The following is a 22,464-nucleotide window of genomic DNA, read 5'->3' on the forward strand; positions in this document are numbered from 1 at the left end:
GCAGTTCCGTCATTGCTTTTACACCATAATCTCGGTGACAATGTTTTCCAGGTCCTCTCCTCTCACAGTGATAGCAGTAGGCCTTGAAAGAGTAAAACATTTCAAGGGTATAATGATCTGAGCTTGAACTTGAATGCTCAGCTTTAAGCAGGCGCTCACTTGAGTCTCAGTGAATGTTGTGTTGTAGAATATCGCACACAGGTGCACTGCTGCTTGGTCATCGTATTCAAAACAATATGGCTGTGGCTTGCTGTCTGTGGAGTGAGAGGACCAATCAATTCATGTTTTGAAATCCTGGTTAAAAAACCAAACAGAAAACAATACAGCTGTCATAATTATAGTGTCTGTTCCATACCTGAGTATGTGTCTCTAATGTAGAGAGCTCCCTTGACAGAAAGTGTAAATGGTAGAACCTGCAGAAACGAAGGAATACAAAGTTGGGTCTGTGAGAGGGAGAGTTTTCACATTGTTTTATTTAATAGCAAGAGATTGATCAGGGTTCTTACATTCTGTTTATCCATGCTTGACACATTCACACAAACTGCAAGAAAGTAACTCAAGGTTAAAAATATCTTCGAGGATTCGGTCAAACCTCGCGTGTTAATCACGCGCGTATGCACGCTAATGCGTGCTACGACGACTTGGCGCGCGCGCGTGCGAGGAGCTGGTTTGGTATTAGTGGATATTTTGGTTACCTGTTTGACTAAATCTGTACACGGAAATAGTTTGACAACAAGAGATTGTCGAATTGCTGCTTTGACATCCATCGCTGTACGGAGCAGTCGAGCTCATCGAATCTGAAAGACAAATGCGTTATTTGTACAGAAAATGAGTGCATAGACTAGACGCAGAAGGCAAATCACGAGATGACGAACAAATAAAAAAAAAATACTGACCGATTGAGTTCAACTTGAAGCTTGCCGAGTAAGCAAGAAGCATGGTAACTCCGCACAGGAAAAGGCTTGCCTTGTGTAAATACATGTTGACGATTATCAGGAGAAAAGTGCATGAATATTGCGAAGATCCGAGAAAGAGACAGAGATCTAAGGTCAGAGTCTGCTCCTATTTCCGGACATCACTTCAGCTGATCTACCCCAAGGGGGGGGGGGGAGCATCTCTGTACAATAATTTGAGGGGGAGGGGTAGGAGGACGGCAATGGGCTCATAAGCTCTCTCCGGGTCAGTCCTTTTCCGGCAAGTATAATTAGCGAATATTTTGCCATAGCTTCCTATCCAAAAGTCTTGCAATGCGAAAAGCGCGGAGAAGCGTTAGTGGCCATGAAAAGCTGTTTGGTCTCGCCACAACTCTTCAGTATAGTACACAGGCGGAAAGGAGTATTATGGGTGAGTTTCCGTTTGGTTTTATTATTGGTACTCACTGTGTTTTGTTAGCCGCTGCAGAAGAAACAGGAAGTTTGCATAGATCACTCAAACAAAATCAATAGGCTATACAGAAAGTTATGTCCCTTTTTGAAATAAACTGGCCCCCAACATTTCAAACTAAATGACGAAACCAAATGGCAAGTTTTCCTGGTTTTAAAACGTGATAAACTAGAGAGAGTTCACAACGTTACAATGCTTTCTTTTTAATCTACCTCTCTCTCCTCCTAAGAGGCCTCTTTCGTGTTGTCTTGACCGTGTGGGCTTGGAGAGAGTGAATAACGCAAGCGCGCGACCTTTCTCTCTTTTCATCCGTTCCCCGCGCACCTACTCACTCCTAATTTACTTCCCCCTCCCCTAGGGAGCCTCTGGGGAGGAGAAAGAATCTACTTGTATGTTCGCCCCGTACTCTTTAGCAGAGGAGACACCAGGAAAGATGGCGTCAGTCAGATATAAACCTGGCGCATATTTGAATGGTTCACAAATGAAATGAAATGAAATGAATGTATTGATTGAGAAGAACAAGCTACACGATTTTGCGACGTAAGGAGAAACTGCCACATAGCAACCTTAATGATTTTATTTTATAACCTTTAGCAAGCGTCTATGGCGAGATTACATTGAGTTCAAATCCTGATGCGTACCACTCCGACATTGCCTGCACTGTGTACTTTCAAATACAAAAGTGATTTCAAAAACTCATCACATGACTTTGTCTCAAATTACCAAAATGATCTTTAATCATAAAATTCTGATTATTAGACTCCAAAATGTACCGTTTTTTTTACTACATGGAACCCTCGGAATCACATTCCTCCATATAAAGCAGTTGATAACACTAATGAAAAAGAATTTCAACTATATGATGTTCTTTAAGATTTACTTCGACAAGTCTGGTTTTCACTATCAGCGAGCTACTTTAATTTAACTTTTACTGACAAGCTTGTCATATATAATCACATTCAACACTAAACCGTATATTTTTAGCCACGTTTTAGCCAGTGATACAAACAGAAACTTTGACTATTTTTCGTTGTCTTCTTCCACGCGGTTTTTGTAAAGGAAATTTAGTGGGTTCTTTTTCTTGAGCCGGCGATCACGCATTTTCTTGGCAAGCGTGTTACGGAGCCACTGCTGCATATCGTTGAAAAGCACTGATTGATTAAGCTTGTCCTCGATCGGCTTCACAATTGTCTCCTGTTCAGTATGGGGCACCGGCAAATAAAAGCAGCCAAACTTGACATCAAGGACCTGTATCACGAGGTCGCCATAGATCTCCAGGCACCCACCCCACTTGTTGTCATCGCCGTAAGACAAATTGTAGTAATTTTCACAAATACACGCCAGCGGGCAAGTACCCTGGCAAAAAGGAGGCGGGTGTTTGGCTGGAAAGGATAGAAGACAGTTATAATATCATCAAGTTCAATATTCATTTTACCCCGCGCGAAACGCGAACAACATCTAGAGGACAATTTGTCACAATGGCCAACAATGACGCCACTGGTTCCCAGGCTGTCTCTTCAGGGAAGCACAGGAGAGAGAGCTTAAGCACGAGGTTGATAAGTCCCTTGACCGCGGCGTTTTTCTTATATCATTCTGTTTTGAAGATCAGATTCCATAACAGTCGATTTGTCTCATACCAAATAGAGAAATTCAATAATAAGCTATTCCAAATTGAAATTCTCTGAAACGTTTCCCCGTGTGGTCGATATCGCCGCTTGGTCTCGCGCTTTTTTTTTTTTTCTTTTTTTTTTTTTTTTTTTTTTTTTTTACAGTTTTCACAATCTTTCCCCGTTGCCCTTCCCGCGAAAATTCAACCCTCGGAACTCAGACGAGTTCCAGTCTTACCTGAGAGCGTTTGGTTAAACACCACCTTTCCATCAAAAACCACGGTAAATCGTAATCCCTACAACGACAACGGCAAAACATCAGCCAAGATCACCACTGCAAACCCGATAGCCTTCGAGTGCGGAAATACGTCTGCGTCCGCAGGCTACAAACCCGGGTAAGCAGCGCACAACTTCCTGCAAGTGCGCGCACGAGATAGAGGCGATTGATATTAGGCCCAAAAAATTTTGAGGGCCGCCAAAGAGCACGTAACATAAAAAACAATATATTAAAAAAATTGTGTTGCGCACAACATGTAGGGATTTGCGCACATTTGGCGATCCCTTAACTTTGTTATATGTTCCAATATATGCTGGCTGATGCAGCAGTGTAAACAAACGTGGGCAACTTGAGCGAAAAGTTGCTATGGCTTGATGGCTTGATAGCTCAGTTGGTAGAGCACTGCACCCGTCCAAGCCTGATTTTTATTTCTTTTTCAGGCTTTAATTTCACAGCTGCATAAGTTTTGTTGGGAGCCTATCACCCGGAGTGTCCATACGTCCTATAAGCTATAGTCAGCCCTTTCCCATATCATTCATTTTTAGAACTGCAGTTAATTAGCACAAGGGTCTCTTATGTCCCACGAAATATCTTGTTCCTACAAATGAAAAAAGCAAAATAAAGGCCAAAGGGGGCTCCTAGTCTTTGTTGTAACACTGAGAATGGTCTCAGCTCAGCCGGGTATCTTTGGCTATTAAAGAGGGGTCATGTGAAAGCTCCTACAAGAGCTGTTTCTAAAAACAGAAAAAAACGGGATCCGGAAAGGGTTGACTCGCAGGGGTAATATAGAAGACGGAGGCTCCGGTTAATGAGCTCCTGATGGTGTATATAACTGCGATGATCAATCATGTCTTCATAAAGTTGCAACATGTTGCCTTGAAATGCTGCGTGTGGTTGGCCGGGCTTTTTTAACCTTTTATTTAGAGATATAATTATCCTTGTAGTCTGTCTATTGGCTGTTGTCCACGTGTGGTCAATTTTCTAAATTACCATCTTTTAGCTAAACATTGACTTGTACGTCGTTTTGAGCTGAAAAGAGTTAAGCGAAAGATTTACTTGATTGAGAAACTTACTTTTTCTTCTTTTACATACGTCATGTTCATACAGACTAAAGGGACAACAAGAAAATCATGTCAGTGCACTGCAACAATTCCTTAGCAGTCATTACTGAAGTTTATCACGAAAACAAATTTGTAATTTGAAAAAAAAAAAAAAAAACAGCAAAAACTAGGTATTAAGCTTGAAAAAAAGTGTTTAACTCCTTTCTTGCCTTGGCAGACGTTCCGCTATCTTCTCCTTTGTTGAATTATGAGAAAATTAGGCAATTTTTTAATGTTCTTTCCGTTTTTGACATAAACCAGCAACAGCAAGAAAATTTCAGAAGGCGAGAGTGAAGTGACCCAGTCCTCCGACTGCGCATTGTGTCAGAGTTGGCCTGGAGAAGATACAGCAACATTCGTTTTCAAATTGCTTACCTTTGTGGTCTTTTCCGTCAAATTCAAATTCATCACAGCAGCCACATTGGGGAACAGGTTCTTTGCTGCAGCCACAGAGGTTATTTCCAGCCAAACCTGGTTCTAAGGATACTATGTAGTAAAAAACATTACGAAAGATCAAACAACGACGACGACAATAAAGGAAGTAATTATTTTGAATGGAGTGTTTTTGCAATAATTTCTCCGATGATTTTAAAACGTAACCCAGCGCTGCACGCTGTGCGATAGACTTACTTGCCCTCCCCACTCCCTCTCCGGATCCTTATGACGTTTCTTATTTGTCTGTCACGTGAGTTGTCTCTCGTGATCACTGAACTACGACCTGTGATTTCAGAATCTTTGTTGCGTCATGATCAAGAGTGGGGTGGGTCGGGGAAAGGAGAATGATCTCACTTAGACAAACACTCGAAGAGATTGCGACTTGATGACGTTCACGATCGCTAACCAAAATATACTCATGCTCTCCTCTGCACCCGTTATTTGATATGCAACGCTTCGAATTCTCATGACGACCCAGGTAATGGCTGCGAAAGATTAGAGACTATACTATAAGCACTACGAAAAGCAGCCCTGTCTTGCAGGAATATAATGTCCGCCTAGGGACCCGTTTCCCGAAAGACCCGGAAACTTTTCGGGCCCTATTTGTATCCAAAAACAGAGAGGCGTATACGCCTGAAACGTCTTCTATGAAGAGAACCTCTGTTCATATTAAGAATATGTGAATAAAACAGCCCTGTAATCATAAGGTTTGAGATTTTGCTACGGCTTTATGGGTCGGAAAACTTTTGGTGACCTTCGAGAAACGGGCCCTTGGTCCCCGAGCTCCGAGAGTATGCATGAGGCATTCTGAAGACAACTGTAAAAAGATTGCAATCCACAGAAAACTTATCACGGTTCCGCCATGTTACGAACGTTGTTGCAAATCTCTGTTCAAAATGTTTTCCGCTTGAAGGTCATCTTAACTCCAAATGCCGTTTACTTCTCTCTCGTTGAATACGTTCATTAGTAAATGAGGGGCAAATTTCCTGATTTATGGTGGATTACGTTTGCTCGCTTACCTGCAGTTTGGATTTCATTAATTTGACTTGACGCTACAAAGCCACTGAGACAAAAAGCGAGGAATACAGAGAGAAGCATCGTCGAAAAATTTTCTTGATGATGTTCACTACGCCGAGATTATCAAAAGTGGCGAAAGACAATATGATACGTATTGTATATCACATGGCCTAAGGGATCATATTCTTTGAGGCGAATAACTGTTATTTTTGCCACTGCAGGTTTGATAGAACCGGGGGGATACTCCCTAGTGTGGGCTTTTCAGGTTTGTGCGGCGGTCAGAGTATGGTTTTTTGAGCTGTTTTGGTCCGTAATAGGTTGTATATTTTAGCCAAGTTTTGCCTTCAAGAGGGTATGGTTTGTTCACTCTAGTTCTGATCAGAAGAAGCTATTTTATATCATTAGAATTAGGACGAAAACTTAAGCCCTTCTCGAATTATGTTTACGCCATTTGTAGCTGTTTGTCTACATGCCGCGACGCTCCAGTCACGCGCAAGGTCGGGGGGGTACTCCCTATATTTACCTATACAGGGTGGCTGTGCCCCAAAGGAGTACCTATTTAGCTTTTCATAATAAAGGTATATTAAAGAGTAGCGATATTGAAAATTGAGGTATATCAAAGGTAGGAAAATCTGTCATTTAGTTATTTAAAATTAAAGGGGGCTTTAATTAAGATACTGTTGGGACAGACGCACCTTATGCCGTATCATATAAAATGACATAAAAATGGATCATTTAAAATGACATGAAAATGACACAAAGATTTCCTTTTTTGACGATTTATTTACAATATGGGCTAGCCTGCGCAGGCGTTTCCAAAAAAAGCACGCAAGGGGAACGAAACTGCGAGCGAGTGCAAAAAATAAGGAGCAGGGAGAGGAGGTGAGGCACACCCGACCAATGTCATGAGACGCGGTTGTTTGATGGCTGATTCGGGTTGCTCGCGCGGCATGCACGCATGCTTGGCTCCGCGCAAGCTCTTCGCGCGCTTGCTCTCGTTGACCTACTATAGATGAATGAAGAGTCATGGTAACTCATTTTGTTCACGATTTCTTGGACTCGATCGATATGCGATCGTTGTTGATTCCCCGGGCTTCTTGAAAAATTCTTCGAATGTTCTTACTGCATGGTATAAAAGCCGGCCGAATGTGAAATTTTAGGAGAACGCAGCCTAAGCTATCGGATGCACCCCAATGGCCTCGCCTGTATCTGTCCAGGGTTTGGTCAAAACAGATCGGCGTAAGAAAAAAATGCAAAAATGTCCGATGACAATACGTGTTGCAGTAACGTCAGTTTCATCAAACAAGTTTGTTCGTTTGTTTTTTTTATCCATTTGTTTATTTTCATTTAAAAGCTCATACAAAGGTACTTAATGACCGCTAAGCTCGATATCAATATTGAATGCGTGACAGGATATCTTGATACATTCCTGGACGACCGCCAAACCTCTCCTTCCGGTGACCTATCTCAAATGTAACGTTGTTCAAACTATCAAATGAAGTCAATCGTATAATTCTAATCGTTAGACCCCAATATGTACCGTCTCTTTAGAACCTGGGAATCTCATTTCATCTGATGACATTAGGTCGAACCAAAAAGAACTGATATCAATTATCTGCTCAAAGACTTACTTGAAGTGAACAAGTTTAGTTTAAGTTTCTTTCAGCGAGCTACTTTAATTTTCTGCTATTTACTTTTTCTCATTGTGTTAGCTCAGGTCTACATCTCCTACGCATTCATTCATTCGCATCCATCGAAACTTGTGACTTTTCTCTATCTGTCACGTGCATTGTCTCATATCAATCATGATCACTGAACACATGACTTGAAATTTTGATAAAATGTCTATATTTGCCATTGTTTCGTTTTGAGAATCTCTTTTGCGTCAAGAGTGGGGTGGCTTGGGGAAAGGTGAAAGATTTAAAGAAAGATTTAACAACACTCGAAAAGATTGCGACTTGATATCCACGATTGTTGAACAAAATATACTCATGCATGTTATTTTCAGGCTATTTGAAATCCAACAGCATAAGGTATTTCTAGTTACAGAAATAAAACCCCCTTACACCTCCCCCTCCCCTCGCAAACTTCCTTCTCCCCCTCCCAGACCAAATCCTGACGTGAAACAAACGAGGGAAAGTATTGTTTATTAATGTTTCAACTTATGACACCGGATTAGAAATGTCTTCTAAAATGGACGTGGATGTTCGTCGAATTATGACTGAAAGACATTAAGGGTGCCAGGTTAGCGTTTTGTGGGTGCGGCTCGAATGGAGTCAGTTTATATTTTAGCACTCTAGTAATCTTCTTTGCAGCCTTTATTTGGGTCGATATGCAACGGTGTCTCGAGACGACCCACGTAACGGCTGCAAAAGATCGGACTTTACAGTCTAAGCGTTGAGACAAGCACCCCTTTCTCAACCCGCCACTTTCCAAGAATGAAAGTTGTCGCGGACTCGTTAGACTCATTCTGAAAAAAACAGTGATAATGTTTCCAATGAACTTTTATCAGAATTCTCCCGCGATAAGAATGCTGTCAATGAAAGAACTTATCTCTGAGCAAAATGTTCGGCTTGCGCGTCATCTACACACCAAACGGCGTCGACTTTTCTCGAGTGCACTATACGGTTATAATTAAATGAACATAAGTTCCCGATTTACAGTGGATTAGGTTTGCTTGCTTACCTGGAAATTGGACTTCATTATATTGGCTTGACGTAGCAAAGCCACCAAAGCAAAACGCGAGCAATACAGACAGAAGCATCGTCATTAAACTGATTTCTCTGACGATTTTCATCAAATGTAAACCAAGTCCACAATAATCACGCGGAGATCGTGAAAGACAACGCGTACATCACATGGCCTGGTGTGATACTTAATGAAGTTTTGCTTGTGCAGGTCTGATTAAACTGCCAGATATTGAAGTGTATAGCTATGGCCTTTAAAATACATTGTCTTTGACTCAAACAATTATTTTACATTTAAAACATAGTTAGGGACGAGCCATTTCTTTTTCTGAGGCAAGGAGGAGGGAGGGTTGTGGGTAGGGAAATTTTCTGGGGCATTATATTTTTTTCCTCACCTATGGGTTGTAAATGATTTTTTTTCTGGTGGGCAATAGCTTATGCAAGATTGTTTTCCAAAAGTGAAGTATATGACCTGGAGAGCAGAAAGTGCTTTTTTTGTTTTGTTTTTTGTTTTGTTTTTTTTTTTCTCCATTGCTCCCCTGGCACGATTTGTTGTGGTTTTTTTTTGGAAATTTCCCAACCCTCCCCTTAGCAAAGAGACTGGTTATGAAAACCGGCGAACTTCAAAGGACTGTCTATCGTAATCGCGGCCCTGCATACTCAAAACAAGATGGTGACTTGTGAGTAGTCTTGATTTATATCTCAGGGTTTAAGTTTAAAATAATCGATATTTATCATCCGTGAGACACGAGAAAAGTCGCAAATTAAGTAAAGTCGCGCGAGTAGAAATGACGTAAAGTCACGCGAGTTGTAAACGAACTGAAAATCATTTTCACTAGGGAAACTGAAATCGTGTAAGTCGCGTGTGCCTGGCTTGTTTCTATTTGCCAGGAGTCTCCTGTTCTGTTATTTTCTTGTACTCCTTTTAAAAAATTCTTTCGAAGTTTTCTTGATTTTTAGTGTCCTTAAAATGTTAAAATTTTCATTAGGAGAATTAGATTACGAATCAATAAGTTCTTTGAAATTGATTTTGTGATAAAAAATTAACGCTATAAGCGAACGACGTTTATTCTACCGAACTTGAAAATGACCGTTGAACGGTCCAAACGTCGTTCGCTTATAGCGTTAATTTTTACCACAAAATTAGATTATCAATCAAAACAGTTTGTTTTTCATCAGTTGTTTATTCTCATTTCTAGCTCATACAAACGAGACACAAGGACTGTTTGACTCTACCCAATTTAAGTATCTATTACCTTAAAGCCTTAAAAAAGACGCCTTCCATGCAGTTCTTTGCACCTGATTTTAATTTTCCTCAACGGTCTCTAACAGTGACTCAACAGGAAAGCCATCCTCCCTGCGGTGATAAATCTTGTCGAGATCACCATCCTTGTGGGACCATTTGTGCATCTCATCCAGTATGAGATCCTTTGCGTTGTTGCCGATTTGGAAAAGCGAATGCACCAGGGCCTGCTCATCCACAGCAGTCTCAATCAGCTCGCCGTCAGAGAGCGGCACGTAATAACAGCCAAGCTCGATGTCAAGAACACGTGTCACCACATCGCCATAGATTCTCAAACAACCGCCAAACTTCTTCTCCTCATAAGACATGTTGTATACCTGCACGCAGATATCAGCAACGTCCCTCAGTCCTTCACACAGGGCTGGGGGATTCCTGCCTGTGCAAGAAAACAAGCATTCTTTTGTATTTTCTCAGCTTGGTCAGCGGCTTGGTGAAACGCTCGGGCTTGGGTCGAGGGACGAGGAAGAACGGTGCGCATTGAACATTGGGACTTTGCGATATATATGGCGCTTACTACATTCGGATAATTCGGGGCTTTCGCTAATTCAGAAAAATCATAATCTCAAAGTGATAGCAACAATACGGTAAAAACCCGCATAAAAGAACAAGTGGATTAAGAACACTCAGGCTGAAATTTGGTCAAAAAAGTACCATATACATAAGAACACATTCAGCCTGGATGAAAATTATTCTTATATATATATATATATATATATATATATATATATATATATATATATATATATATATATAAATGGCTGCCAGTTAGATTAGAATAACCTACTAGGGTACAGTACTAAGTACAGTACTGAGTACATCAATATATGTGCTAGACCATTGCACACAGAGTTTCACAGCAGGTATGGGAATTTCCAAGGTACATTTAGCAATTGTTCTTAGACTTGGCTAATTTATGTAATCGAATCACATTCTTTTTTGCTGCAGACACAACATGCTGACCCGAAATCCATTAATTAATTAAAACGTTGTGCTTGCACATTGATTTCATCTGTTGGTAGTCTATTCAGTAATTAATTGTTAGAAACAATTTTAAGAACACCTTAAGAACATTTTCAGGCTGATTTTGCAGAAAACACCCAATATATAAGAACAAAATCAACCTGAAACCCCAAAACACGTGTTCTTTTATGCGGGTTTTTACTGTAATCAAAACTCAGTTTAAATATCAACATCACTCTCTCTTTTCCTGTCGGAGTCAAGTAGCACAAGCCTTCTCAAATAACCTTTAGCTACTGATTTTAGTTTGTCTATCTAGCTCAGTTTCAAATAAGCGATTCTTTGCTGGTCAAGAGTGCAGACGTTAAATATTTCCGCTGTCAGGTGTTCTTCGAGAGAGGCGCTCAATCGATGACAGCACTTATTCGAGTAAATATGGTAATTGCTTCACTCGGAGAAGGAGAGGGGTCTAGGACGGATTAGTGCAAAGTTATGACTTACCAGAGATGGTCTCGTTCAAAAGAACTTCACCATTAATGGTCAAGGTAAACCGTACTCCCTGAAAATACAGAAACTCGATAAATAACCCATGGGCTACAGAGGTTTGCAAATAGTTTCTTCAAACTTTGTTATGCTTACACCACAGCAAGTGATCATGAGTACACGATCCCTCTACGCTGACAAGGAAACATGCTGGCTCTGGCGGTTACTGGAGATTGGTAGTAAAGGAGCCATGTATATGAAACAATTTTTTTTTTGTATTCTGCATTTCGACTTACTTTTTTAAATTTGGGCTTAAAATAACTCCGAGAGGGTGGTTATAAGTTCTTCAGACAAATTTGGGTTTGTGACTTTCAAATGTGTACAAATGAGTTCATTGATCGATTTTCCTTATCGCGGTAAATGTAAACAACACACTGTATACTCACATATTCGGCCTCCACGTAAGTCAAGTTTGTGCACACTGCAAAAAAAGACAACACGCAATTTGTACGATTCGCATTGGCTCAAACCATGCGATTTTAATGATAATTAATTACGCTTAGAAACGACTTAATGAAGTGAGCCAGGACAGAGGTGGATACAGACATGATGATGACACAGTGATAATGGTACGACCCATAACAAAGATAGGAAAAAATAATGAGCCTATTCTACGGTCGACAAATGTAAGTTCTCTAAAGATTCCACTTGGCTGCAAGTCAAAATGTAAATTCTCCTCAGTGAAGGTCAGTTCTATGCTGTTGTTCTAAGGATCCCAGTGTCGGGACATCGAGGTGACATCCCCTAGTTGATCATGTTCGTTGTTCTCATCACCTGTTTGCTTATGTAAGGAGAAATAAGTTATGGGTCACCCTTACGAATTTATACCTGTATAATTCTCTTGGATGATTTCTTCAAGGTCCACACAGCAGCCGCATTGAGGCATGTCCACGGTGGAACAACCACAGTACTTGCTGGGGTCAATATCAACTATGGAAAGAAAACGACCAAACGTCATGTCATTCTTAGAACGATCAACCCACTACACGCCACGCGAGGTCACGCGGCTTCAAGAATCGCGCGTGGTTTCCCTCGCGTCCTAGAATCTAGAGATCGTTTCTCCGCGAAGAAGATTTGTTCAGAATATATAGCTAATGCTTTGCATTCACTATCACCGTCACTTTTTTCAGGAAACACTGCTTGTCGTCTCCGGACCAGTTTTTAGCGGTTAAATCGCATTCAGAGGAGAAAGAGAAATCATTTCTAGTTTTCACGCAGACCATATTAAAGATTGGAATATCGGATAGGTTATTGAGAAATATTTTGCTGATTTTTCTAGTCCTTACCTATGGCTTTATCGCTTGGTCGTGAACTTGCAAGGCCAACAAATAATGCGAGAGTTAAAACGAGCAACATCTTCATGCAAAAACTGCGTTGCGCTAAATGGAACGTGATCGTAGAAATCGAAGAACCGGAATGCCAAGATACCCGATATCTTTGTGTGACATGCTGATAGACAAAGTTAACAATAACAGGAAACTCTTCAGTGGAGATGCGCTGGGTTCCGGCTTAAAAATAACAACATTAAAACCAGGTACTGGCACTTTGATAAGTCTCAAACTGTTACCTACATTCTTCAGAATCCCCAGGGGGGGGGGACTCCCAAATGAAAAGGTCGTGGATGCTTGTCGTCTCGCTTAGGGGTATAAATCAAGGCTCTGGTCTCACTAAGAGCGTTGATGACGAAACGCCACCATTTTTAGCTGTCAAAGTATCTTTTAGGGTGCACTTGAAAAATTGATAATAAAAAACGCTTCTGTTACCAGTTTTAGGCTCAATTTCTGCCGGTCTCTTGAGTCCTGTCTACTGGCGCGGGCTCCTGTCCTGAAAAGCGGCTGCAGGGTAATCTAGCCTATTTCGTATTAGGTGGTGCCTTTTAAGAGATAGAGAGAAATGTTCATATTACAATCCGATGGAATATCAGCAGAACAAAATTCAGTTAAGACCAAAGCTATAACAATAACTTGAAGGTCAAATGGTCCTCCTTTCTTACCAATATGTCAGTGTTTCATGAAAAAGGAGACGCCATAATTGAATAAGTGAAATCCTATATTGACACTGGGATGGATGGGGGGGGGGGGATTGTATTGTAATTCTAATAAGGGGGTGGGAGTTCAGATGAAGGAGGGTAGGGTAGTAAGTCACAGGGTGTCACATGGGGTGCATTACAGGCTATGACAGGGTATAGGAAGGAGTTTGTATTGGAACCCGGTGCCACTAAAATTTTTACGTTATTGCATATATAGAATTCTCCTTGAACAAAACGAATCCACAAATATCTGGATCAAAATTACCGGCAGGAGAGGTACAAAAACACCAGCCTCGTTCCCAGGGCTTTCCCCAATCTCTAAGGGAAAGGTCCTGGGAACGAGGTTGCGAAGGCACCAAGGAGAGTGAGACCTTTTTAAAATTTCGCCGAAAGTTTTCAAGTTTGCGATTCTTAACCCATCTCCAGTCCCCAAGTCTTGCCGACCTTGTACAATAAAAAAATTCTAAACTCGATTCAAGAGGGAAATTAAGAAAAAAGGTTTATGTTATGTATCTTCTAAGATATGATGCTTTTCTAGACAATTGTCATGGAGTGCTGTATTTATACACCTTCTTACGTTTGCGCTAAAGTGTGATTACCAGAAGCCAAGTAATCTGGTTTGTTTTGCTGTTTATGGAAAACTTAAAACCGTATTGTAGGCTTTCACAACACCTCTACAGTCCTAAGCATAATCGTCTAAAAGATCAAGACATATTAAAATTTCACGAAAAGAAACCTTTCAGCATTCAACATTGCATTCAAGTCTGTATCTCACCAAGATCGCTTTAACGGTATCCTGGGACCGCTTAAACTTTCGATTAACTGTTTTAACCCGTTTCCTAGAGACCAAGATGTAGATGGTGGTGTTTCATTTTAGAATCCATACAAACTTGACCCACACAAAGTTTGCGGAAAGGTCTACGTTGATATTTGAGCAGGGCAACTTCATCTCGAGAGAGATGCCTGCTTACAGTTTTTCAGGTTTAAGAAGTCAGAGGATTAGGGAGCTAACAACTTGGTACAGGCCTAATAAGTCGGGACGGAATAAATCTAAACCGCGCCGCCATCTTGAAGTGGGCGTTAAGTGGAAAATTGTCACGAACATAAATGAAGCGCGCCATCACACGGTTCTCGCTGTTTTGTAGATGTAAATTCTCGGGAAAAACATCCCAGAAAATGTATGCTGATTGTAAAATATCACATTCTAATTTGTTACACCGATTGTACATATACATTTCCCAGAATGAAAAAGAGCATATATTATTTGATTTTTGCAAAGTTTGAGCTTGCTAGATTGACTGATAACGAAGAAGTATAATAATTCTTACTCTAAATCGGCGAATTTTAAAGAAAGTTTATATTGCAAGTTTACATGGTTGAATAACGCTAGCTAGATAGGCAGCTTTCAGTGCAAAGCCGTTTTCGGTAAGATTCTACTTTCTGTCGAGCATTTTGTATTTTCACGTTCCTTCTGACTCCCAGAGTAATTTTGTCGTTGTTTTCCGTTTAAGGATAAACAATTTCACGAGGCCACAACTTGCAGTGGACGAAGACAAAAATAAAGCAATTGAATGATTTGCAGATAATTCATGAGTAAAAATGGCGCTTCTAACTTAACAGTGTTGCACAATGTATGAAAGTCATGTAAGACAGGCCAAAGTACGTATATACCCAAGGACATCGGCGCAGTTCCCAAACATTATAACAAAGTAAAAAAAACTGCAAAACCGTGAACGAAGATCGCTGCTTGATTGAACGTGGATCTCACAGGAGATCTAATCAGCCAAACTTGAAAAGTAAAACGATGAGAAGTCAAAGACTAGTGCAAGCCTGACACAACGCCGTAGTGTTTAAAACAATATTTCGGCTGGCCAGACCAGTATGTCAGTTGATAACTGGTGATATAAATATATAGAAACAATGATCGACATTTTGCGTCGTTAAAGGAATTAATCCAGGCAAAACGTTTGAGTTGTTCAAAGGAATTGGTTGCCAACGTTGTCAGGTTAGTTGTGGATGTATAGCGACACTGGAAATTGTGACCAGTTTAACTGACCACTTGTTGAAACAGTATATAAGTGATTTATTTTTTTAAAACTTTAATTCTCTTAGATTACGCGTACCAAAACGTACAGAACATAACGAAAGAGGAGCTCGAACACAAGGTTGTTGTTCATTGATGCAGAACGAGCACAGGTGCAATATCACTTGACTGTGCAGTGGGCAGTCCGTGTAACCTTCGTCATTTCTCGGTTGGGTAGTGCAACGACCTTTCAAAATGTGTGAGGTTTTTTTTTTTTTTTGCTTGAATAGACAAGGTTGTTATCCGGAAAAAAGATCTAACAGGAAAAAATAATTCTTGTTGAGCAAAACAGAACAGTTTTCGACGTCGCTGCTCTTTGAGTCATTAAGCAATTATCATTAAAGCTTGCTGAAAGGAATTTTTTCCTGTTTCAACCAAGTTAATTCAACCACGCGTGATAGATATACGATTTTAAAAGATAATTGTAGTTTTTACACTTCACTGAACGATAAGTGAATCTTTTCATGTGCAAATAGCGAAAATAATGAGAGCTGCACTGTTTAAGCGAAAGAATAGTGAGTCAATTTGACTAACCTAAATATTTTAAACCTTTGAAGTTACTGGAAACGTTTTCACCAGATATTAATTTGCTGAGAGAATTTCACCGGGTTAAAATCAATGCAACTGGCTGTGTGTTTGTTTGGCGTGATAACACACAATAAAACCACATATCAGCTCAGCCCACTCAGTGACAATACGTAACTTATATGACAATGCATCACATCACAATAGAATTTACTTAGTTCCTGTTTGGTGATATAAAAGATCGCTTTAACAACCGCTCGACATTTAGTAGACGAACGCTTGCGTGGAAGTAAGGGCCTTATCGAGCTCTCGTGTTTGTCTTGCAACTTCGACACGAAAATGTACAGTTCTCTTGTAACTCTTTCGTTCGCCTTTGTCTTTGCAAATGCTTTGAGCACTGAAGAACATGTAAGACGCTTTTTCCGTCCCGAACATAGGGATCTTCTCCCCGAAGTTACCAGCTTACAGCTGCAAGACGAGCCAGCCTTGAAGGTGCCACAGAACGACGACTCCACCAAGTGCTTAGCGCACTGTGAGCCAGAGTGTAAAAACGTCGAGGTGCCACCGCATTTGACGGTAAATATCCACATTCGATATTGTTTTACTTCTGGTCTTAAATTCGTTATTGAGTTCCATACGATGTAATCGCGCGTCGCCACACCTTATGAACCATTACGTGCAAATCCGCCAGGCTATTACCTCCTAAACTAATCTCTCTTTTTCCTTTCTTGTCAGGATCCTGCAAACTTCCAAAAATTTGAAGACAAACCGATCAACTGCGTGCTAGCTTCAACAGTCGTGTTCAAGAGGAAACCAAAATACCAGTGCCAGTACTTGGGCCTGTACCTGTTCGACTGCTGCCGCGCCTGCAACGCCGAACACGCTAAATGCCTGAACTTACTCGGAAGTTTCTACGGAGGCCCAGAATTCTGTTACAGGGACAACTACAAGTGCATGTGCAAGTGTCTCGATAAACACAACCCACCAGAGAATTATTATCAAATCGAGTAAAAAACAGTAAATGACTGCTCTAACACGCGGGTACAGCGAGCTCTGTAAGCGGACCAAAATACTAGTGTAGAGTGAAACGCTATATCATTTCTCTACCGAGACAGTTTTTTGATATTGTTGTAAGTTTAGTTTAGTTTTTGTATGCCTAGTTGAATCTCCGAAAGCTTTCCGAAGTTTGTATGAAAGTTTGTAACTAATGAACGAAATAAATGTATTAATTGAAAAAAAATATATTGTGATTAATTTTGGTGTCAACAAACAAAAAGGCGACCCACTCCTAAAAGCTTTATGCACCTCCCATTTTATCTCCCCAGCGAGAGGAAAAAATACTCTTGATAAAATTTCAATGTCTCAGAGAAAGAATTTAGAAAACCGCGTTCGTTTTTGTTCAGACTCTTCAATTTCTTCTTTCTTCTTATGACTGCTCAATCTCTTACTAGTTATGCTAACGAATTCATAGTCTCTGCGCACTTCACTCAGATCCTAAGTCTCCAGGCCAAAAAATTCACTGCAAAGCGTCTTTCACGCTTTGAAAATAAAGTAAACAGTGTCTAAGTGAAACTGGAAAAAGAAATGACTACAAAATAGAATAAGGAAGCCACCAAAACGAGTTAAAAGAGTTTTAATAAAGAGTAATTACTTTGTTTCCTTTATTCCTACTAAAACAATACAGCTTACATGATTGAATTTTACTGAATAATAAAATACATCAGATCACATAGCGTATTGTTGTTAACAGCCGTGTTTTTGTTAATGGTGGATAATGGCTAAACAAACTTGTACTGGCGGCATTTTGGGCCAATACAGAACCTTACGAGGCAAAATTTAGCCTTATTAGTCCTTATCTGACCGTTAATTTTTCCGCTTTGGTATGAAGTGGATAGATTTCAATTACCTTGCCGAAGGTGCTTGCTAAACAATGTGATACTTTGCTATCGAAAGCCTGTTCTTGAATTCATTCAATGACTTTAATTATACCAGGAATAACTCCAACAAAACAACCAGTGAAGCAAAAGAATAAAAATAAAGTCATTAACTAGAATACTCAAGATCAGGCATGCAAGCAGCTCAAAGCCCAGATGATGCTAACAAAAAAATACTGATAATTTAATTAAGTAAAAAAGAAATTTGCTCAATATTGAATGTAGTGCGGTTTGTCAAGTGTACGCGCAAGGAGCGTGGTAGGTGAATAACATGTCAGGTATTAAGGGGGCTCATAACGACATAATAAAGGATTAAATGTTTTTTGTTAACTGGCCAACTGATTGCGGAAAAATTAACGGTTTTGTAACTTTAGTGAATGAAACCATTGAATATAACATCGTAAATACTGGCCTACACGTTCACGCAAAAAAGGGCACTCTTGCAAAAACAGGAAAAAATTCCGATGGACAATAAAATGTCTTATCTTCAAAACATTGAATTTTAGCTATCTTTCCTACAAATTTACTGCTAAAATCTTTCACGATCGCACCAACACGCCCTGTTCTTTTTTACTGTTACTATAAAAGAAAGCGATTTGCCACCAGACAAATCCAACGTGCTTTAAATGAACCCGTGCGTGTACGTGCCAGACAAGACAAACTTGCCAACTGACGTTACACGTGCATGATTCAGCCAATTAGAATTCTCAAGGCAACGAATCAAAAACAAACTGCAAACAATCCAAGCGTTTGATTTTCCGCTTTCGTGGTATAAAAGGTTTTTACCCACCTATGCTCGTTCAGTGTACAAGTGCTGTTTCAAACAGAGTTCTCGCTCGACACTTCCTTCAGTGCCAAAATGAAATCGTACTTGTTGGTCTGCTTAGTGGCTGCTGCCATCATGGCCACACAAGGATACAGGCACAGTCATATGCAGGGGTCGCATCAGTTCCAAGATGAAGCCCTTAGTGCGTTAGATAACATGGAAGATCCAGCGTCCGGTGCTCCACCACAACCACCACAGCCACCACAGCCACCACCAAACCCTCACGAGTGTGACTGTGATGGAGTTTGTCTTGACCTTCATGAAGATCGTCTCCCAAAGGAAATCCAGGTCAGTACAACACAAGCCGAAATAACCGCATTGAAAACCAAACAGTTTGAAGTACGAGGATCCAAGCTTGAAAACGATATCAATTTATTAAGTGCATTTATTAAGTTTAGCATTCAGAAAGCGATTTTCGAGGACATAACGCTTAAATTGATATTCTTATGTCTGTTTTTTTTAGGACAAGCACAATTATCTGAGCTACGAGAATTTCCCAGTATTGTGTCGTGATGCAGCCTCCATCTATCTGCCGCCAGAAGAACAAGACAAACCCCAGAAAAAATACGTCTGCAAGCAGACCTTCGACTGCTGCCGTTATTGTAATGCGCTGTTTTACAGATGCGTGGATAAGAAGTCTAACACCTATGGATTCTGCATGCGCGGAGCATACAAATGTATGTGTCAGTGCATTGATAAGAGATCATACCAGGAACTGCCTTACCCTACGCCCCCACCAACCCCCCCAGCCCCCCCAGCCATCCCCTAAAGTGACTAATGTCGCCATGAGTATTGTTATACTAGCTTTGCAGAGCTGTTTGCAGACCTGAATTCTAAGCCTGTAGGAGATTGATTCATTTTGTTTTGCTGTAGTCGACAGCCATAGTGATGTAAACAGGTTCAAAGTCATGTAAACTACTAATAAACATCCTTAAAATGAAGTATTTGATGTTGTTCTTTGTTGATCTATAGATTCTCCCCAGCCTTCCATCATTTTTTTCTCTCCGCCTTTATTTTTTGCGATAATAACCCACACTTCTGTCATTTCCAATTCGAAATTTTCTTTTATGTTCTCAATGCGAAAATTAAGTTACACAGCGAAGAGTACTTTTGAAAGATTTTGATCTGTTCTGTGGTAAAAGCTTAAACTTCCATCTTGACATTATCACAAAAAAGTAATAATACTCTTGGTTGCAGATTAAGGTTTGTTGTTTGTTATAGACACAGCTTAATGAACAAAATCAGAGGAAAATACTGCACAGTAGCTTTCATCTGATAGGTCTTGTCCTTGACTAGAAGTTCAAACCAAATTAATTGACCCGTATGCGGTTGAATGGAGTTAAACTCGACAACATTCTTCTGTCCTAAAGTTTTACCGATAACAAGTTGCTATGCACTAAATTCGCTGAACCGGAACAGCGCTTTACCAAATACAAAGTGCTTTAATTTGTACGCTGTCGTGCATAGTGATTAGACACTGAGGCGAGGTCATTCCAATTCATTCTTAAGGGGATCAAGGGATATTTTCCTGGTTTACTAACAAATTGTCATTACACTAAATAAAAAAAAAATGTGTGGCAAATCAAGAGGAGTGTGAGTTTTGAACTTAGGAATAGACTCCGCATAACTACTTAAGCATGACCTGGTCATGGTTATTAAGCACCAATTCAACTCTCACGAATTAAGAACAGCGGGTCCATGTTGCTAGCTCAAGGCTTTGTTTCACAACCCAATATTAACCTAATATCTGCTACGAATTGAACTCAGTTTGCCTACTAGTTCCTTCAATAATAATATTCTTTTTCTGTTAGAAATAACTCTTCCGTATACCTGGTATACCATGTCCTTTCCCGGTAAATAGTTCTTGAAGTTTTTGATACAAACAGAATGCAATAGCTTGGTTGTCCTATTTCAGTTTTGCCGCGCCCAACAACCTTATTTACGTCCTTTCGATGGATTATAAAATGACCTTTGTACTGAGAGATACACTTGTTTTATACTCACATGATTGAACAGGCTTACCACGATTCATTAAGTTCAAAAGTCTCCCCACATGGAAGGAAACACAACAATCGGTAGTGTTTTGAATATCACAAGATCTCACATATGTCGAGAAATGACCACAATATTTGACAAATCGATTTTCCATGTTGATGTTATCAGAGGGACGATTTGCATTCAGATTTATACTAATGTTTAATACAGTGTACGCTTAAATTCAAGACGGTAGCAACAAAATTGAGATTTAATATTCACAATATCAGCTTTTATCTACGATGAATGTTTCTCTCTTGTTGGTGAAAATAATATAGCACGGTAATACACACGCTTATAATTTTACAAGGTGTTATTTATTTAATTTTTTTTTTCTGCTTACCTGTATCGCCTTGCAATACCGTACACGTGAAATTAAATAAATTTTAAAAGATCAAAGCTTTGCGGGATCAGTCAAGTTTCTTGATAATCATTAACACCGATTTCTACATTTCAAGGTCATGAATTATTTCTGAACTGACTTTCGCTCCATAAAGCGTTTATTACCGTTAGCTCACCATCCGTGAACCACTATTTGGGGTAAACTATCTTTAACGCAGTCGCCAGCACACCTGTAAGCTAAGTCCAAGCACTGCACTACGCTTCTAGTAAGAACACAGCTGTAATATTCCACGTTGCATCTTCGACAACAAAAGAAGAAACAGCCGGCTAAGTAAGGTTCATTCTCGATGTCGATTGTTCCACTTTCTTTGCAGAAAACTGGTTTGTTCTCAATCCACATTAGTTGCTGAAATAGAGTGTTAACAAAAGACCGTTAAATCAATTTGCTCAAAACTTCGCAAACATTCTAACAAACAAAAGTCTATCGGAAAGCGATATGAATTTGGTTTTATCGAATCGTGAGCTTTTGGAAATCTAACACAAAGCAGGTAACAGCAAAGATATTGTTACTATTTAAAATCGACTCCAGGATTTGCTGTTTTCTTGGTAGTAGAAATTCTACTGCAAGAAGGTCACCGTGAATCGAAATTTGCATCTCTACTCACCTCAAGTTCGGAGCTCTCAGGACCTAGACAAAAATTGCTACAGTCGCATGTTAAGTCTTCTTGCAAACGTTTTTTTGGTTTCACTGATTCAAGTGAAATCTCTCGACTCTCTTTGCGTTCTAGTTTCAAGTTTTCCACATTAATATTTTCATCGTACCAGGCTTTTGTAATTTCTGGAAGGACCAGTTTGCGTGAACTTCTGCTCACAACTCGCTGTAGTTGAACGAGAAATACCAGAGATGAAAACACCCGAACAGCTAACAAATTCCTCATGGTCCATTTGCCGACTACATGACGAAAGTCCAGTCCAAAAATTCCAAAAAATATTGATACAATAGTAAAAAATACACTTACAACTCACGTGCTAGCGCGAACCACACGTCGAAGGCATAACATGTACACAGTTGAACAGTTTTTCCGCCTTTAGAATTGATTTGTGCAAAACTCGATCAAGTGAAACCGACCACCGCAACCACCTTTAAACTGCTAATTTTTTTTTTTTTTATTTTAAAAAAAGACACACTCTAATGCTGTGCTAATGAGGTGTGACCTTCACCGGGCTGGTTTTGTAGATCACTGCTATGCACGCAATTGCATGCAGGTTTCTATCGCCAATAAAGTTGAAGAAATCCAACATCTCTATCAAAATAACACCTTGATTGTGATTTTTTTCTGCAGTGTGTCGTTGGATTGTCGCATAATTTTACAACCCTTATC

The 22,464-nt window shown here is 40.0% G+C and overlaps 6 protein-coding genes across 8 annotated transcripts; 2 read left to right on the forward strand and 4 right to left on the reverse strand.

Moving 5' to 3' along the window:
* Nucleotides 1-18: 18 nt before the first annotated feature.
* LOC145494913 (uncharacterized) lies at nucleotides 19-1,783 on the reverse strand. 2 transcript variants are annotated; one of them, XM_081474476.1, is made up of 5 exons: nucleotides 897-1,783; nucleotides 696-797; nucleotides 507-541; nucleotides 356-413; nucleotides 19-254 (listed from the first exon to the last, which is right to left on the reverse strand). In XM_081474476.1, the coding sequence occupies exons 1-5, from the start codon at nucleotides 979-981 to the stop codon at nucleotides 19-21; spliced, it is 516 nt and encodes a 171-aa protein (XP_081330602.1). In that variant the 5' UTR covers nucleotides 982-1,783. The 2 variants fall into 2 exon arrangements, with proteins under 2 accessions (XP_081330602.1, XP_081330601.1); XM_081474475.1 differs by lacking the exon at nucleotides 897-1,783 and having other exon boundaries at nucleotides 507-779.
* Nucleotides 1,784-1,926: 143 nt separating this feature from the next.
* On the reverse strand, nucleotides 1,927-8,611 carry LOC145494905 (uncharacterized). Of its 2 annotated transcripts, none has more exons than XM_081474465.1 (5): nucleotides 8,505-8,611; nucleotides 4,743-4,853; nucleotides 4,341-4,375; nucleotides 3,229-3,286; nucleotides 1,927-2,765 (listed from the first exon to the last, which is right to left on the reverse strand). In XM_081474465.1, the coding sequence occupies exons 1-5, from the start codon at nucleotides 8,587-8,589 to the stop codon at nucleotides 2,404-2,406; spliced, it is 651 nt and encodes a 216-aa protein (XP_081330591.1). In that variant the 5' UTR covers nucleotides 8,590-8,611; the 3' UTR covers nucleotides 1,927-2,403. The 2 variants fall into 2 exon arrangements, with proteins under 2 accessions (XP_081330591.1, XP_081330592.1); XM_081474466.1 differs by lacking the exon at nucleotides 8,505-8,611 and adding an exon at nucleotides 5,822-6,524 and having other exon boundaries at nucleotides 1,928-2,765.
* Nucleotides 8,612-9,656: 1,045 nt separating this feature from the next.
* LOC145494975 (uncharacterized) lies at nucleotides 9,657-12,734 on the reverse strand. The gene is made up of 5 exons (XM_081474552.1): nucleotides 12,596-12,734; nucleotides 12,138-12,239; nucleotides 11,696-11,730; nucleotides 11,268-11,325; nucleotides 9,657-10,185 (listed from the first exon to the last, which is right to left on the reverse strand). The coding sequence occupies exons 1-5, from the start codon at nucleotides 12,669-12,671 to the stop codon at nucleotides 9,812-9,814; spliced, it is 645 nt and encodes a 214-aa protein (XP_081330678.1). The 5' UTR covers nucleotides 12,672-12,734; the 3' UTR covers nucleotides 9,657-9,811.
* A 3,427-nt stretch (nucleotides 12,735-16,161) lies between these two features.
* LOC145495798 (uncharacterized) lies at nucleotides 16,162-17,272 on the forward strand. Its single transcript, XM_081475385.1, has 2 exons — nucleotides 16,162-16,522; nucleotides 16,682-17,272. The coding sequence occupies exons 1-2, from the start codon at nucleotides 16,286-16,288 to the stop codon at nucleotides 16,955-16,957; spliced, it is 513 nt and encodes a 170-aa protein (XP_081331511.1). The 5' UTR covers nucleotides 16,162-16,285; the 3' UTR covers nucleotides 16,958-17,272.
* Nucleotides 17,273-18,437: 1,165 nt separating this feature from the next.
* Nucleotides 18,438-19,707, forward strand: LOC145495797 (uncharacterized). Its single transcript, XM_081475384.1, has 2 exons — nucleotides 18,438-18,994; nucleotides 19,170-19,707. Exons 1-2 carry the CDS (start codon nucleotides 18,740-18,742, stop codon nucleotides 19,473-19,475), a joined length of 561 nt encoding a protein of 186 aa, XP_081331510.1. The 5' UTR covers nucleotides 18,438-18,739; the 3' UTR covers nucleotides 19,476-19,707.
* A 1,353-nt stretch (nucleotides 19,708-21,060) lies between these two features.
* Nucleotides 21,061-22,208, reverse strand: LOC145496081 (uncharacterized). Its single transcript, XM_081475697.1, has 2 exons — nucleotides 21,748-22,208; nucleotides 21,061-21,488 (listed from the first exon to the last, which is right to left on the reverse strand). Exons 1-2 carry the CDS (start codon nucleotides 22,018-22,020, stop codon nucleotides 21,255-21,257), a joined length of 507 nt encoding a protein of 168 aa, XP_081331823.1. The 5' UTR covers nucleotides 22,021-22,208; the 3' UTR covers nucleotides 21,061-21,254.
* Nucleotides 22,209-22,464: the final 256 nt, after the last annotated feature.

This window comes from Orbicella franksi, chromosome 8, assembly GCF_964199315.1.
Source record: "Orbicella franksi chromosome 8, jaOrbFran1.1, whole genome shotgun sequence".
Lineage (NCBI taxonomy): Eukaryota > Metazoa > Cnidaria > Anthozoa > Scleractinia > Merulinidae > Orbicella > Orbicella franksi.